At 52.4% G+C, this 15,691-nt stretch overlaps 1 protein-coding gene across 1 annotated transcript in view; it reads right to left on the bottom strand.

Annotated features, from left to right (window-relative positions):
• MUC16 (mucin 16, cell surface associated) overlaps nt 1-15,691 on the bottom strand; it is a 57,912-nt gene that overhangs the window by 15,195 nt on the left and 27,026 nt on the right. The window contains exons 21-68 of the mRNA XM_061466633.1: nt 15,396-15,568; nt 15,277-15,303; nt 14,893-15,035; nt 14,717-14,784; nt 14,119-14,291; nt 13,997-14,023; nt 13,610-13,752; nt 13,434-13,501; nt 12,835-13,007; nt 12,713-12,739; nt 12,326-12,468; nt 12,151-12,218; nt 11,529-11,737; nt 11,444-11,470; nt 11,057-11,199; nt 10,882-10,949; nt 10,163-10,457; nt 9,774-10,049; nt 9,598-9,665; nt 9,002-9,174; nt 8,880-8,906; nt 8,494-8,636; nt 8,325-8,392; nt 7,734-7,906; nt 7,612-7,638; nt 7,224-7,366; nt 7,048-7,115; nt 6,449-6,621; nt 6,327-6,353; nt 5,940-6,082; nt 5,764-5,831; nt 5,170-5,342; nt 5,006-5,074; nt 4,658-4,800; nt 4,482-4,549; nt 3,890-4,062; nt 3,768-3,794; nt 3,381-3,523; nt 3,205-3,272; nt 2,604-2,776; nt 2,482-2,508; nt 2,093-2,235; nt 1,917-1,984; nt 1,328-1,500; nt 1,207-1,233; nt 818-960; nt 642-709; nt 43-215 (exon numbers count right to left, since the gene is read on the bottom strand). Coding sequence (XP_061322617.1) covers nt 43-215; nt 642-709; nt 818-960; nt 1,207-1,233; nt 1,328-1,500; nt 1,917-1,984; nt 2,093-2,235; nt 2,482-2,508; nt 2,604-2,776; nt 3,205-3,272; nt 3,381-3,523; nt 3,768-3,794; nt 3,890-4,062; nt 4,482-4,549; nt 4,658-4,800; nt 5,006-5,074; nt 5,170-5,342; nt 5,764-5,831; nt 5,940-6,082; nt 6,327-6,353; nt 6,449-6,621; nt 7,048-7,115; nt 7,224-7,366; nt 7,612-7,638; nt 7,734-7,906; nt 8,325-8,392; nt 8,494-8,636; nt 8,880-8,906; nt 9,002-9,174; nt 9,598-9,665; nt 9,774-10,049; nt 10,163-10,457; nt 10,882-10,949; nt 11,057-11,199; nt 11,444-11,470; nt 11,529-11,737; nt 12,151-12,218; nt 12,326-12,468; nt 12,713-12,739; nt 12,835-13,007; nt 13,434-13,501; nt 13,610-13,752; nt 13,997-14,023; nt 14,119-14,291; nt 14,717-14,784; nt 14,893-15,035; nt 15,277-15,303; nt 15,396-15,568 — 5,411 coding nt within the window. The remainder of the gene's footprint in view (nt 1-42; nt 216-641; nt 710-817; nt 961-1,206; nt 1,234-1,327; nt 1,501-1,916; nt 1,985-2,092; nt 2,236-2,481; nt 2,509-2,603; nt 2,777-3,204; nt 3,273-3,380; nt 3,524-3,767; nt 3,795-3,889; nt 4,063-4,481; nt 4,550-4,657; nt 4,801-5,005; nt 5,075-5,169; nt 5,343-5,763; nt 5,832-5,939; nt 6,083-6,326; nt 6,354-6,448; nt 6,622-7,047; nt 7,116-7,223; nt 7,367-7,611; nt 7,639-7,733; nt 7,907-8,324; nt 8,393-8,493; nt 8,637-8,879; nt 8,907-9,001; nt 9,175-9,597; nt 9,666-9,773; nt 10,050-10,162; nt 10,458-10,881; nt 10,950-11,056; nt 11,200-11,443; nt 11,471-11,528; nt 11,738-12,150; nt 12,219-12,325; nt 12,469-12,712; nt 12,740-12,834; nt 13,008-13,433; nt 13,502-13,609; nt 13,753-13,996; nt 14,024-14,118; nt 14,292-14,716; nt 14,785-14,892; nt 15,036-15,276; nt 15,304-15,395; nt 15,569-15,691) is intronic.

Here is a 15,691-nt window from a genome sequence, read left to right as displayed (position 1 = left end):
TGGGACGGGCAGAGGAAGGCTGCAGAGAGAAACATAGTTCACCATTGACAAAGAGGCTGTCCTTGTCCAGGCTGTAGGGACCCAGTTGAGTGATGCCTCTGGTCTTGTTCCTCACTTGGTGGTAGAGGCCCACCCTGTCCAGTGCCGAGTCCGAGGGCTCTTTCCTATAGCTGCAGACGGCGTCCACAATTGTACCATCAGCTTGTGCCACGGGCCTGGAAAAAACAGCACGGACATGAACAAGCTCCTTTGCACCAAGTCACCCAATTGATGCCAGGCCTTGGAGCTTCCACAGCCGTGCTTGCTTGGGAATCACATTTCTGCCTTCATAACCTATGTGTGCATGGTGACCAGGTACTGCTCTCTGTCTGTGCTAACTCCTTGGGGCTGTTAAGGATGGAGACAGCAAAGAAGGGCTTTGCACTTCTTGGGACAACACTGTCACTCCCCGAAGTGGGAGGGCAAAATGCCCGGATATGACCTAAACCAGAAGAGCACCAGGGAATGAATGCACTCTAAAGCAGGAGAGCATCAGGGAGCAGACCTGGGTTCCTAAATAGAGGCAGGAAGAGGAAAGATATTGATGGGCCCCATCATCAGATCTTGGGACAAGCAAAGGCAAACTCAGACACACTCCAAACCTGAAAGCTGTCTTTGCACATCCCAGGAAATGGGGGCCAATGCTGCTTCCCTGCAGGAGCCGGTTGAGCTGTGCAAAAGAGAGGTTTCACAGTTAAGACAATGCCATCTCCTTACAAGCCCTTCAAGTATAGGGCCCGACAGGAAGCACGGTCATTGCTGTGCATTCACCACTCACCAAGGTGGTCATGACTCTCCGCGTAGTGTTGAACTTTGCTGAGCCCAGAGTGGCTAGGTCAGAATTGTAGGGGAGATTGGTGATGGTGAAGTTGATGGTGAAATGCTCGAGGGCTGCAGGTGTCGTTGGTGCATGGCTAGGAGCTGCGAGAAGCACAGACAGGGAGTGAAAGGTGCAAGAGCAAGGATATCAAAGCTCTGCATGGCAAACACAGAGGTCTCCTGCCCACCACTTCTCCCTCCCAGACCTTATCTTGATGAGGTTCTGTTGGGCTCTCTACTTGTCCCAGAGGTCACAAGCCCTACCCTATATTGTTCTCTACCTACGAAAAGAACCCTTTGAAGCACTTGGTGCCTTCTGATTCCACCCCTCTCCTGCAAGGCACTCACCAGGCAGGTCTGGTTGTTCATTGTAACCTGGGAAAAAGAGAGAGAGATTGGGAGGGAGTCAATGGCTGGATCCTGGTTATAATATGGGTCGGGGATAGCTGCAGAGAGGAGCATAGTTCACCATTGACGTAGAGGCTGTCCTTGTCGAGGCTGTAGGGACCCAGCTGAGTGATGCCTCTGGTCTTGTTGCTGACTTGGTGGTAGAGGTTCACTGTGTCCAAGGTCGGGTCCGAGGGCTCTTTCCTATAGCTGCAGATGGAGTCCACACTTGTACCATCAGCTTGTGCCATGGGCCTGGAAAACACAGCACCGACGTTAGCTCCTTTGCACCGAATCACCTAATTGATGACAGGTCTTGGAGCTTCCATAGCCGTGCTTGCTTGGGAATCACATTTCTGCCTTCATAACCTGTGTGTGGATGGTGGCAAGGTACTACTCTCTGTCTGTGCTAACTCCTTGGGGCTGTTAAGTATGGAGACAGCAAAGAAGGGCTTTACACTTCTTGGGGCAACACTGTCACACCTCTCAGCTGAGAGGACCAAATTCCAGGATACCACCTAAACCAGAAGAGCATCAGGGAATGAATGCGCTCTAGAGCGCATCAGAGAGCAGACCTGGGCTCCTAAATAGAGGCAGGAAGAGGGAAAGGTATTGATGGGCCCCATCATCAGATCTAGGGACAAGCAAAGGCAAACAGCCACACTCCAAACCTGAAAGTTGTCTTTTCACATCCAAGGAAAGCGGGGCCAATGCTGCTTCCCTGCAGGAGCCGGTTGAGCTGTGCAAAAGAGAGGTTTCAGTGTTTAGAGAACGTCATCGCCTTGAAACCCGTTCAAATTTATGGGGCTGAAACGAGTACGGCCATTGCTGTGCATGCATCACTCACCAAGGTGGTCATGACTCTCCGCGTAGTGTTGAATTTTGCTGATCCCAGAGTGGCTAGGTCAGAATTGTAGGGGAGATTGGTGATGGTGAAGTTGATGGTGAAATGCTCGAGGGCTGCAGGTGTCGTTGGCAGACGGCTGGGAGCTGCAAGAAGCACAAGCTGGGAGTGACAAGGTGCAAGAGCAAGGATGTCAAAGTTCTGCATAGCAAACACAGAGCTCTCCTGCCCACCACTTCTCCTTCCTGTTTCTAGTCTTGATGGGGATATGTCGGGCTCCCTGCTTCTCCCAGTCATTACAACCCCTGCCCCATATTGGCCTCTGCTTTAGAAAAAAATGCTTTAAAGCACTTGGTGCCTTTTGATCCCAGCCCGCTCCTGCAGGTACTCACCAGGCAGGACTGGCTGTTCATTGTAACCTGGGAAAAAAGAGAGAGAGATTAGGAGGGGGTCAGTGGCTGGAGCCTGGTTATAATATGGGCTGGGGATGGCTGCAGAGAGGAACATAGGTCACCATTGACGTAGAGGCTGTCCTTGTCCAGGCTGTAGGGACCCAGCTGAGTGATGCCTCTGGTCTTGTTGCTCACTTGGTGGTAGAGGCCCACCCTGTCCAAGATCGGGTCCGAGGCCTCTCTCCTATAGCTGCAGACGGCGTCCACACTTGTACCATCAGCTTGTGCCATGGGCCTGGAAAACACAGCACCAACGTGAGCAAGCTCCTTTGCACACTGACTCACCCAATCGATGCCAGGCCTTGGAGCTTCCACAGCCATACTTGCTCGGGAAACACATTTCTGCCTTCATAACTTATGTGTGCATGGTGACGAGGTATTACTCTCTGTCTGTGCTAACTCTTTGGGGCTGTTAAGGATGGAGACAGCAAAGAAGGGCTTTACACTTCTTGGGAAAACACTGTCAGTCCCCAGAGTAGGAGGACCAAATGCCAGGATATGACCTACACCAGAAGAGCATCAGGGAATGAATACACTCTAAAGTAGGAGAGCATCAGGGAGCAGACCTGGGTTCCTAAATAGAGGCAGGAAGAGGAAAGATATTGATGGGCCCCATCATCAGATCTTGGGACATGCAAAGGCACACTCAGCCACACTCCAAACCTGAAAGCTGTCTTTTCACATCCCAGGTAAGCGGGGCCAATGCTGCTTCCCTGCAGGAGCCGGTCGAGCTGCCAAAAAGAGAGGTTTCACAGTTGAGACAATGCAATTTCCTTACAGTACATTGAAGTTTATTGGGCCACCAGGGGCACGGCCATTGCTGTGCATGCACTGCTTACCAAGGTGGTCATGACTCTCCGTGTAGTGTTGAACTTTGCTGATCCCGGAGTGGCTAGGTCAGAATTGTAGGGGAGATTGGTGATGGTGAAGTTGATGGTGAAATGCTCGAGTGCAGCAGGTGTCGTTGGTGCATGGCTGGGAGCTGAAAGAAGCACAGATGGTTTGACATGTTGCACGAGCTAGCATGTCAAAGCTCTGCATGGCAAACGCAGAACTCTCCCGCCCACCACCCATTCATCCCAGTCATGGTCTCGATGGGGATCTGTCTGGCTCCCTGCTTCTCCCAGTCACCACAACCCCTGCCCTGCATTGGCCTCTACCCTTTGAAGCTCCTCGTGGTGCACTTGGTGCCTTTTGAGCTCAGCACCCTCCTGCAAATTACTCACCAGGCAGGACTGGCTGTTCATTGTAACCTGGGAAAAAAGAGAGAGAGATTGAGAGGGGGTCAGTGGCTGGATCCTGGTTAGGGGACGGGCAGAGGATGGCTGCAGAGAGAAACAAAGGTCACCGTTGACGTAGAGGCTGTCTTTGTCAAGGCTGTAGGGACCCAGCTGTGTGATGCCTCTGGTCTTGTTGCTCACTTGGTGGTAGAGGCCCACCCTATCCAAGGTCCGGTCTGAGGGATCCTTCTTGTACGTGCAGACAGCGTCCACACCTGTGCCATCAACTTGCGTCATGGGCCTGGAAAACACAGCACTGATGTGAGCACCCTCCAGTTTATCCTCTTGAATCCAGTCCAGGCTTTGTGGCTTCCAAATCCATCCTTGCTAGGGAATCACATCTCTGCCTTCATAACCTGTGTACATGGCAGCCAGGCACTGCTCTCTGTCTGTGCTAACTCCTTGGGGCTGTGAAGTATGGAGACAGCAAAGAAGGCCTTTACACTTCCTGGGACAAGACTGTCACACCTCTGAGGTGGAAGGACCAAATTCCTGGCTATGTACTAAACCAGAAGAGCATCAGGCAATGTGCTCTAAAGTAGGACAGCATCAGGGAGCAGACCTGGGTTCCTAAATAGAGGCAGGAAGAGGGAAAGATATTGATGGGCCCCATCATCAGATCTTGGGACAAGCAAAGGCAAACTCAGACACACTCCAAACCTGAAAGCTGTCTTTGTACATCCAAGGAAAGCGGGGCCAATGCTGCTTCCCTGCAGGAGCCGGTTGAGCTGCCAAAAAGAGAGGTTTCACAGTTAAGACAATGCCATCTCCTTACAAGCCCTTCAAGTTTACGGCCCGACAGGAAGCACGGTCATTGCTGTGCGTTCACCACTCACCAAGGTGGTCATGACTCTCCGTGTAGTGTTGAACTTTGCTGATCCCGGAGTGGCTAGGTCAGAATTGTAGGGGAGATTGGTGATGGTGAAGTTGATGGTGAAATGCTCGAGGGCTGCAGGTGTCGTTGGTGCATGGCTGGGAGCTGCAAGAAGCACAGACAGGGAGTGAGAACATGCAAGAGCAAAGATGTTAAAGCTCTGCATGGCAAACACAGAGGTCTCCTGGCCACCATATCTCCTTCCCAGCCCTAGTCTTGATGGGGATCTGTTGGGCTCGTTGTTTATCGCAAACATCACAAGGCATACACTATATTGGCCTCTGCCTATGAAAACAACCCTTTAAAGTACTTGGCGCCTTCTGAGCCCAGAACCCTCGTGGAAGGCACTCACCAGGCAGGACTGGCTGCTCATTGTAACCTGAGAAAAATGAGAGAGAGATTGGGAGAGGGTCAGTGACTGGAGCCTGCTTATGGTACGGGCTGGGGATGGCTTCAGAGAGAAACATAGGTCACCATTGACAAAGAGGCTGTCCTTGTCCAGGCTGTAGGGACCCAGCTGAGTGATGCCTCTGGTCTTGTTGCTCACTTGGTGGTAGAGGCCCACCCTGTCCAAGGTCGGGTCTGAGGGCTCTTTCCTATAGCTGCAGACAGCGTCCACTCTTGTGCCATCAGCTTGTGCCACGGGCCTGGAAATCACAGTACGGACATGAACAAGCTCCTTTGCACCAAGTCACCCAATTGATGCCAGGTCTTGGAGCTTCCACAGCCATACTTGCTCGGGAAACACATTTCTGCCTTCATAACCTATGTGTGCATGGTGACCAGGTACTGCTCTCTGTCTGTGCTAACTCTCTGGGGCTGTTAAGGATGGAGACAGCAAAGAAGGGCTTTACACTTCTTGGGACAACACTGTCACTCCCCGAAGTGGGAGGACCAAATGCCCGGATATGACCTAACCAGAAGAGCAACAGGGAATTTGCTCTAACGCAGGAGAGCATCAGGGAGCAGACCTGGGTTCCTAAATAGAGGCAGGAAGAGGAAAGATATTGATGGGCCCCATCATCAGATCTTGGGACAAGCAAAGGCACACTCAGCCACACTCCAAACCTGAAAGTTGTCTTTTCACATCTAAGGAAATCGGGGCCAATGCTGCTTCCCTGCAGGAGCCGGTTGAGCTGTGCAAAAGTAAGGTTTCACAGTTAAGACAATGCCATCTCCTAACAATCGCTTCAAATTTAGGGCCCTACAGGAAGCACGGTCATTGCTGTGCGTTCACCACTCACCAAGGTGGTCATGACTCTCCGCGTAGTGTTGAACTTTGCTGATCCCAGAGTGGCTAGGTCAGAATTGTAGGGGAGATTGGTGATGGTGAAGTTGATGGTGAAATGCTCGAGGGCTGCAGGTGTCGTTGGTGCATGGCTGGGAGCTGCAAGAAGCACAGGCAAGGAGTGACAAGGTGCAAGAGCAAGCATGTCAAAGCTCTGCATGGCAAACACAGAGGTCTCCTGCCCACCACGCATTCATCCCAGCCCTGGTCTCAATGGGTATCTGTCTGGCTCCCTGCTTCTCCCAGTCATCACAACCCCTGCACTATATTGGCCTTTCCCTATAAGAGCCCTTTGAAGAACTTGCTGCCTTCTGATCCCACCCCTCTACTTCAAGGCACTCACCAGGCAGGACTGGCTGTTCATTGTAACCTGGGAAAAAAGAGAGAGAGATTGGGAGGGAGTCAATGGCTGGATCCTGGTTATAATATGGGCTGGGGATGGCTGCAGAGAGGAGCATAGTTCACCATTGACGTAGAGGCTGTCCTTGTCCAGGCTGTAGGGACCCAGCTGAGTGATGCCTCTGGTCTTGTTGCTCACTTGGTGGTAGAGGCCCACCCTATCCAAGGTCGAGCCCAAGGGCTCTTTCCTATAGCTGCAGACGGCGTCCACACTTGTACCATCAGCTTGTGCCACGGGCCTGGAAAACACAGCACCAACATGAGCAAGCTCCTTTGCACCAAGTCACGCAATTGATGCCAGGTCTTGGAGCTTCCACAGCCGTCCTTGCTCGGGAAACACTTTTCTGCCTTCATAACCTATGTGTGCATGGTGCCCAGGCACTGCTCTCTGTCTGTGCTAACTCTTTGGGGCTGTTAAGGATGGAGACAGCAAAGAAGGGCTTTACACTTCTTGGGACAACACTGTCGCTCCCCGAAGTGGGAGGACCTAATGCCAGGGTATGACCTACACCGGAAGAGCATCAGGGAATGAATGCACACTAAAGCAGGAGAGCATCAGGGAGCAGACCTGGGTTCCTAAATAGAGGCAGGAAGAGGAAAGATATTGATGGGCCCCATCATCAGATCTTGGGACATTCAAAGGCACACTCAGCCACACTCCAAACCTGAAAGCTGTCTTTTCACACCCCAGGAAGTCGGGGCCAATGCTGCTTCCCTGCAGGAGCCTGTCGAGCTGCCAAAGAGAGAGGTTTCACAGTTGAGACAATGTAATCTCCTTACAGTACATTCAAGTTTATGGGGCTTCCAGGGCCACGGCCATTGCTGTGCATGCAGGGCTTACCAAGGTGGTCATTACTCTCCGTGTAGTGTTGAACTTTGCTGATCCCAGAGTGGCTAGGTCAGAATTGTAGGGGAGATTGGTGATGGTGAAGTTGATGGTGAAATGCTCGAGGGCTGCAGGTGTCGTTGGTGGTCGGCTAGGAGCTGCAAGAAGCACAGGCAGGGAGTGACAAGGTGCAAGAGCAAGCATATCAATGCTCTGCATGGTGAAAGCCGAACTCTCCTGCCCACCACCCCTCCTGCCCAGCAATGGTCTCGATGGGGATCTGTTGGGCTCCTGCTTCTCCCAGTCATGACAACCCTGCCCTACATTGGTCTCTGCATAGGAGAAGAGACCTTTGAAGGACTTCCTAGATTCTGAGCCCAGCACCATCCTGCAAGTTACTCACCAGGCAGGACTGGCTGTTCATTGTAACCTGGGAAAAAAGAGAGAGAGATTGGGAGGGGGTCAGTGGCTGGAGCCTCGTTATGGTATGGGCTTGGGGTGGCTGCAGAGAGGAACATAGGTCACCATTGATATAGAGGCTGTCCTTGTCAAGGCTGTAGGGACCCAGCTGAGTGATGCCTCTGGTCTTATTGCTCACTTGGTGGTAGAGGCCCACCCTGTCCAAGATCGGGTCCGAGGGCTCTTTCCTATAGCTGCAGACAGCGTCCACTCTTGTTCCATCAGCTTGTTTCATGGGCCTGGAAAACAGAGCACTGACGTGAGTACTGTCCTCTCTACTGTCTCCCTGCAAGTCCAGGCCTTGGGGCTTCTCCAACCATCACTGCTTGGGAATCAGATCTCTGCCTTCATAACCTATGTGTGCACGGCAGCCAGGCAATGCTCTCTGTCTGGGCTAACTGCTCGGGGCTGTTAAGGATGGAAACAGCAAAGAAGGGCTTTACACTTCTTGGGACAAGACTGTCACACCTCTGAGGTGAGAGGACCAAATGCCAGGATATGAACTAAACCAGAAGAGTATCAGGGAATGCACTCTAAAGCAGGAGAGCATCAGGGAGCAGACCTGGGTTCCTAAATATAGGCAGGAAGAGGGAAAGATATTGATGGGCCCATCATCAGACCTAGGGACATGCAAAGGCAAACAGCCACACTCCAAACCTGAAAGCTGTCGTTTCGCATCCCAGGAAATGGGGGCCAATGCTGCTTCCCTGCAGGAGCCGGTTGAGCTGTGCAAAAGAGAGGTTTCACAGTTAAGACAATGTTACACAACATTCAACTTTAAAGGGGCTACCAGGAGCACGGCCATTGCTGTGCATGCAGGGCTTACCAAGGTGGTCATGACTCTCCGTGTAGTGTTGAACTTTGCTGATCCCGGAGTGGCTAGGTCAGAATTGTAGGGGAGATTGGTGATGGTGAAGTTGATGGTGAAATGCTCGAGGGCTGCAGGTGTCGTTGGTGCATGGCTGGGAGCTGCAAGAAGCACAAGCAGGGAGTGACAAGGTGCGAGAGCAAGCATGTCAAAGCTCTGCATGGAAATGCAGAGGTCACCAGCCCACCACCCCTCCTGCCCAGCAACGGCCTCAATGGGGGTCTGTCTGGCTCCTGCTTCTCCCAGTCATCACAACCTCTGCCCTACATTGGCCTCTAGCCTTAGAAGTCCTCATGGTGCACTTGGTGCCTTCTGAGTCCAGCACCCTCCTGCAAGTTACTCACCAGGCAGGACTGGCTGTTCATTGTAACCTGGGAAAAAAGAGAGAGAGATTAGGAGGGGGTCAGTGGCTGGATCCTGGTTATGGGACGGGGAGAGGATGGCTGCAGAGGGAAATATAGTTCACCATTGACATAGAGGCTGTCCTTGTCGAGGCTGTAGGGACCCAGCTGAGTGATGCCTCTGGTCTTGTTGCTCACTTGGTGGTAGAGGCCCTCCCTGTCCAGGGTCGAGTCTGAGGGCTCCTTCCTGTACGTGCAGACGGCGTCCACTACTGTGTCATTCCCCTGTGTCACGGGCCTGGAAAACACAGCACTGACGTGAATACCCTCCTCTACACCTTCTCACCCAATATCTGCCAGAACTTGGGACTTGCACAGCCCTCTTTGCTTGGGAATTCTATCTCTGCCTTCATAACCTATATGTGCATGGAGGCCATTCATTGCTCCCTGCATGTACTAATGACCTGAAGCTGTTGAAGTACTACAAGGTCAGGCAGGGCTTTAGCTGGTTTTGCTGCTTTACTTTCAGTGCCCTGAGGCAAGAAGGCAAGGTCCATAGGAAAGTGTTAGGACAGGGCGGAAACTGAATGCTGCCTAAAGCAGGAGGGTGGTTGAGAGAAGAATCTTCCCAGGCAGTCCAGGCAGAAACAGAGCAGGAGCTTGATGGGCCCCATCAACTGATTGTGGGACAGGCAAAAGGATACCAAGTCACGTTCCAAACCTGAAAGCTTTTGTTTCACATCCAAGGAAAGTGGGGCCAATGCTGGTTCCCTGCAGAAGCTGGTCAAGCTGCCGAGAAGAGAGGTTTCACAATTAAGACAACGTCATCTCCTTAAAATCCCTTCAAGTTTATGAGGCTAGCAGGGGCATAACCATTCCTGTGCATGAACCACTCACCAAGGTGGTCATGACTCTCCGCGTAGTGTTGAACTTTGCTGATCCCAGAGTGGCTAGGTCAGAATTGTAGGGGAGATTGGTGATGGTGAAGTTGATGGTGAAATGCTCGAGGGCTGCAGGTGTCGTTGGTGCTTGGCTGGGATCTGCAAGAAGCCCATACATGGAGTGACAAGGTGCCAGAGCCATCATGTCAAAGCTCTGCATGGCAAACACAGAGGTCTCCTGGCACCACCCATTCATCACGGCCCTGGTCTTGATGGCAATCTGTCGGGCTCCCTGATTCTCCCAATCATCACAAGACCTGCCCTACATTGGCCTCTGCATAGGAGAAGAGACCTTTGAAGGACTTCCTGGATTCTGAGCCCAGCACCCTCCTGCAAGTTACTCACCAGGCAGGACTGGCTGTTCATTGTAACCTGGGAAAAAAGAGAGAGAGAATGAGAGGGGGTCAGTGGCTGGAGCCTGGTTATGGTACAGGCTGGGGATGGCTGCAGAGAGGAGCATAGGTCACCATTGACGTAGAGGCTGTCCTTGTCGAGGCTGTAGGGACCCAGCTGAGTGATGCCTCTGGTCTTGTTGCTCACTTGGTGGTAGAGGCCCACCCTATCCAAAATTGGGTCCGAGGGCTCTTTCCTATAGCTGCAGACAGCGTCCACTCTTGTGCCATCCCCTTGCGTCATGGGCCTGGAAAACACAGCACTGACGTGAGCACCGTCCTCTCTACTGTCTCGCTGCAAGGCCAGGACTTGGGGCTTCCGCAACGATCCTTGCTAGGGAATCAGATCTCTGCCTTCATAACCTATGTGTGCATGGCAGCCAGGCAATGCTCTCTGTCTGTGCTAACTCCTTGGGGCTGTTAAAAATGGAGACACCTCAGAAGGGCGTTAAATATCATGGGACAACACTGTCACTCACAGAGGTGGGAGGTCAAAATGCCAGGATATGACCTAAACCAAAAGAACATCATCGAATGAATGTGCTCTAAAGAAGGAGAGCATCAGGGAGCAGACCTGAAATTCGAAATATAGGCAGGAAGAGGGAAAGATATTGATGGGCCCCATCATCAGATCTTGGGACATGCAAAGGCACACTCAGCCACACTTCAAACCTGAAAGCTGTCTTTTCACATTCCAGGAAAGCGGGGCCAATGCTGCTTCCCTGCAGGAGCCGGTTGAGCTGTGCAAAAGTAAGGTTTCACAGTTAAGAGAATGTCATCGCCTTGCACCCCTTCAAATTTATGGGACTACGAGGGGCACGGCCATTGCTGTGCATGCATCACTCACCAAGGTGGTCATGACTCTCCGTGTAGTGTTGAACTTTGCTGATCCCAGAGTGGCTAGGTCAGAATTGTAGGGGAGATTGGTGATGGTGAAGTTGATTGTGAAATGCTCGAGGGCTGCAGGTGTCGTTGGTGCACGGCTGGGAGCTGCAAGAAGCACAGATGTTTTGACACGTTGCACGAGCCAGCATGTCAAAGCTCGGCATGGTAAATGCAGAACTCTCCTGCCCACCACCCCTTCATCCCAGTCATGGTCTCGTTGGGGATCTGTTGGGCTCCCTGCTTCTCCCAGTCATCACAAGCCATGTCCTATATTGGCCTCTGCCTCTTGAAGGACCTCGTGGTGCACTAGGTGCCTTCTGAACCCAGCACCCTCCTGCAAGTTACTCACCAGGCAGGACTGGCTGTTCATTGTAACCTGAGGAAAAGAGAGAGAGATTGAGAGGGGGTCAGTGGCTGGAGCCTCGTTATGGTACGGGCTTGGGGTGGCTGCAGAGAGGAGCATAGGTCACCATTGACGTAGAGGCTGTCCTTGTCCAGGCTGTAGGGACCCAGCTGAGTGATGCCTCTGGTCTTGTTGCTCACTTGGTGGTAGAGGCCCACCCTGTCCAAGATCAGGTCCGAGGGCTCTTTCCTATAGCTGCAGACAGCATCCACTCTTGTGCCATCCCCTTGCGTCATGGTCCTGGAAAACACAGCACTGACGTGAGCCCCATCCTCTCTACTGTCTCACTGCAAGGCCAGGCCTTGGGGCTTCCGCATCCATCCTTGCTAGGGAATCAGATCTCTGCCTTCATAACCTGTGTGTGCATGGCACTGCTCTCTGTCTGTGCTATCTCCTTGTGGCTGTTAAGAATGGAGACACCCCAGAAGGGCTTTACACTTCTTGGGATAAGACCGTCACATCTCTTAGGTGAGAGGACCAAATGCCAGGAGATGACCTAAACCAGAAGAGCATCGGTAAATGCACTCTAAAGCTGGAGAGCATCAGGGAGCAGACCTGGGTTCCTAAATAGAGGCAGGAAGAGGTAAAGATATTGATGGGCCCCATCATCAGATCTTGGGACATGCAAAGGCACACTCAGCCACACTCCAAACCTGAAAGTTGACTTTTCACATCCAAGGAAAGAGGGGCCAATGGTGCTTCCCTGCAGGAGCCGGTTGAGCTGCAAAAAGAGAGGTTTCACAGTTAAGACAATGCCATCTCCTTACAGTCCCTTCAAGTTTAGGGGGCTTTCAGGGGCACAGCCATTGCTGTGCGTTCACCACTCACCAAGGTGGTCATAACTCTTTGCGTACTGTTGAAATTTGCTGATCCCGGAGTGGCTAGGTCAGAATTGTAGGGGAGATTGGTGATGGTGAAGTTGATGGTGAAATGCTCGAGGGCTGCAGGTGTCGTTGGTGCATGGCTGGGAGCTGCAAGAAGCACAGGCAAGGAGTGACAAGGTGCAAGAGCAAGCATGTCAAAGCTCTGCATGGCAAACACAGAGGTCTCCTGCCCACCACACATTCATCCCAGTCATGGTCTCGATGGGGATCTGTCTGGCTCCCTGCTTCTCCCAGTCATCACAACCCCTGCCCTATATTGGCCTTTCCCTATAAGAGCCCTTTGAAGCACTTGCTGCCTTCTGATCCCACCCCTCTACTTCAAGGCACTCACCAGGCAGGACTGGCTGTTCATTGTAACCTGGGAAAAGAGAGAGAGAGATTGAGAGGGGGTCAGTGCCTGGAGCCTAGTTATGGGACGCGAAGAGGATGGCTGCAGAGAGAAATATAGGTCACCATTGACGTAGAGGCTGTCCTTGTCCAGGCTGTAGGGACCCAGCTGAGTGATGCCTCTGGTCTTGTTGCTCACTTGGTGGTAGAGGCCCACCCTGTCCAAGATCGGGTCCGAGGGCTCTTTCCTATAGCTGCAGACGGCGTCCACACTTGTACCATCAGCTTGTGCCACGGGCCTGGAAAACACAGCACCAACGTGAGCAAGCTCCTTTGCACCAAGTCACGCAATTGATGCCAGGTCTTGGAGCTTCCACAGCCATACTTGCTCGGGAAACACTTTTCTGCCTTCATAACCTATGTGTGCATGGTGACCAGGTACTGCTCTCTGTCTGTGCTAACTCCTTGGGGCTGTTAAGGATGGAGACAGCAAAGAAGGGCTTTACACTTCTTGGGACAACACTGTAGCTCCCCGAAGTGGGAGGACCTAATGCCAGGATATGACCTAAATCAGAAGAGCATCAGGGAATGAATGCACTCTAAAGCAGGAGAGCATCAGGGAGCAGACCTGGGTTCCTAAATAGAGGCAGGAAGAGGAAAGATATTGATGGGCCCCATCATCAGATCTTGGGACATTCAAAGGCACACTCAGCCACACTCCAAACCTGAAAGCTGTCTTTTCACACCCCAGGAAATCGGGGCCAATGCTGCTTCCCTGCAGGAGCCTGTCGAGCTGCCAAAGAGAGAGGTTTCACAGTTGAGACAATGCAATTTCTTTACAGTACATTGAAGTTTATTGGGCCACCAGGGGCATGGCCATTGCTGTGCATGCACTGCTTACCAAGGTGGTCATGACTCTCCGTGTAGTGTTGAACTTTGCTGATCCCGGAGTGGCTAGGTCAGAATTGTAGGGGAGATTAGTGATGGTGAAGTTGATGGTGAAATGCTCGAGGGCTGCAGGTGTCGTTGGTGGTCGGCTAGGAGCTGAAAGAAGCACAGGCAGGGAGTGACAAGGTGCAAGAGCAAGCATGTCGAAGCTCTGCAAGGGAAACACAGATGTCACCTGCGCACCACCCCTCCTGCCCAGCAATGGTCTCGATGGGGATCTGTCTGGCTCCCTGCTTCTCCCAGTCATCACAACCCCTGCCCTATATTGGCCTTTCCCTATAAGAGCCCTTTGAAGCACTTGCTGCCTTCTGATTCCACCCCTCTCCTGCAAGGCACTCACCAGGCAGGACTGGCTGTTCATTGTAACCTGGGAAAAAAGAGAGAAAGATTGGGAGAGGGTCAGTGGCTACAGCCTGGTTATGGTACTGGCTGGGGTTGGCTGCAGAGAGGAACATAGGTCACCATTGATGTAGAGGCTGTCCTTGTCCAGGCTGTAGGGACCCAGCTGAGTGATGCCTTTGGTCTTGTTGCTCACTTGGTGGTAGAGGCCCTCCCTGTCCAGGGTCAAGTCTGAGGGCTCCTTCCTGTACATGCAGACGGCGTCTACTCCTGTGTCATCAGCTTGTGTCACGGGCCTGGAAAACACAGCACTGATGTGAATACCCTCCTCTACACCTTCTCACCCAATATCTGCCAGAACTTGGGACTTGCATAGCCGCCTTTGCTTAGAAATTCTATCTCTGCCTTCATAACCTATGTGTGCATGGAGGCCATTCACTGCTCCCTGCCTGTGCTAAAGTCCTGAAGCTGTTGAGGAATCACAATGACAGGTAGGGCTTTAGTTCATCTTGTTCCTTTACTGTCAGTGCCTTGAGGCAAGAAGGGAAGATGCACAGGTATAACATAAAAAATGATAGAATCAGAGAGTGGGACCTAAAGCATGAGGGTGTCTGGGAGAAGAATCTCCCCAGTTGTTCCAGGCAGAAACAGAGCAGGACCTTGATGGGACCCATCCACTGATTGTGGGACAGGCAAAAGGACACCAAGTCGTGTTCCAAACCTGAAAGCTTTTGTTTCACATCCAAGGAAAGTGGGGCCAATGCTGGTTCCCTGCAGGAGCCGGTTGAGCTGCCAAAAAGAGAGGTTTCACAGTTAAGACAACGCCATCTCCTTACAATCCCTTCAAGTTTATGGGGCTTCCAGGGACATGGCCATTGCTGTGCATGCATCACTCACCAAGGTGGTCATGACTCTCCGTGTAGTGTTGAACTTTGCTGATCCCAGAGTGGCTAGGTCAGAATTGTAGGGGAGATTGGTGATGGTGAAGTTGATGGTGAAATGCTCGAGGGCTGCAGGCGTCGTTGGTGCTTGGCTGGGAGCTGCAAGAAGCACAGACAGGAAGTGACAACATGCAAGAGCAAGGATGTCAAAGCTCTGCATGGGAAATGCAGAGGTCACCGGCGCACCACCCCTCCTTCCTGGTCTTGATGGTGATCTTTCTGGCTCCCTGCTTCTCCCAGTCATCACAAGACCTGCCCTACGTTGGCGTCTGCATAGGAGAAGAGACTTTTGAAGGACTTCCTGGATTCTGAGGCCAGCACCCTCCTGCAAGTTACTCACCAGGCAGGACGGGCTGTTCATTGTAACCTGAGGAAAAGAGAGAGAATGAGAGGGGGTCAGTGACTGAATCCTTGTTATGGGACAGGCTGGGGATGGCTGCAGAGAGGAGCATAGGTCACCATTGACGTAGAGGCTGTCCTTGTCCAGGCTGTAGGGACCCAGCTGAGTGATGCCTCTGGTCTTGTTGCTCACTTGGTGGTAGAGGCCCACCCTGTCCAAGGTTGGGTCCAAGGGCTCTTTCCTATAGCTGCAGATGGCGTCCACTCTTGTGCCATCCCCTTGCGTCATGGGCCTGGAAAACAGAGCACTGACGTGAGCACCGTCCTCTCCACTGTCTCACTGCAAGGTCAGGCCTTGGGGCTTCCGCATCCATCCTTGCTAGGGAATCAGATCTCTGCCTTCATAACCTGTGTGT

Source organism: Pezoporus flaviventris, unplaced genomic scaffold (assembly GCF_033815535.1).
Source record: "Pezoporus flaviventris isolate CSIRO_AGI_PZ_B2104156 unplaced genomic scaffold, CSIRO_AGI_Pfla_v1 ptg000043l, whole genome shotgun sequence".
In the NCBI taxonomy this organism is placed as follows: domain Eukaryota; kingdom Metazoa; phylum Chordata; class Aves; order Psittaciformes; family Psittacidae; genus Pezoporus; species Pezoporus flaviventris.
Note: the sequence above shows the minus strand (reverse complement) of the source record. Positions and strands in the feature narration are given on the sequence as shown.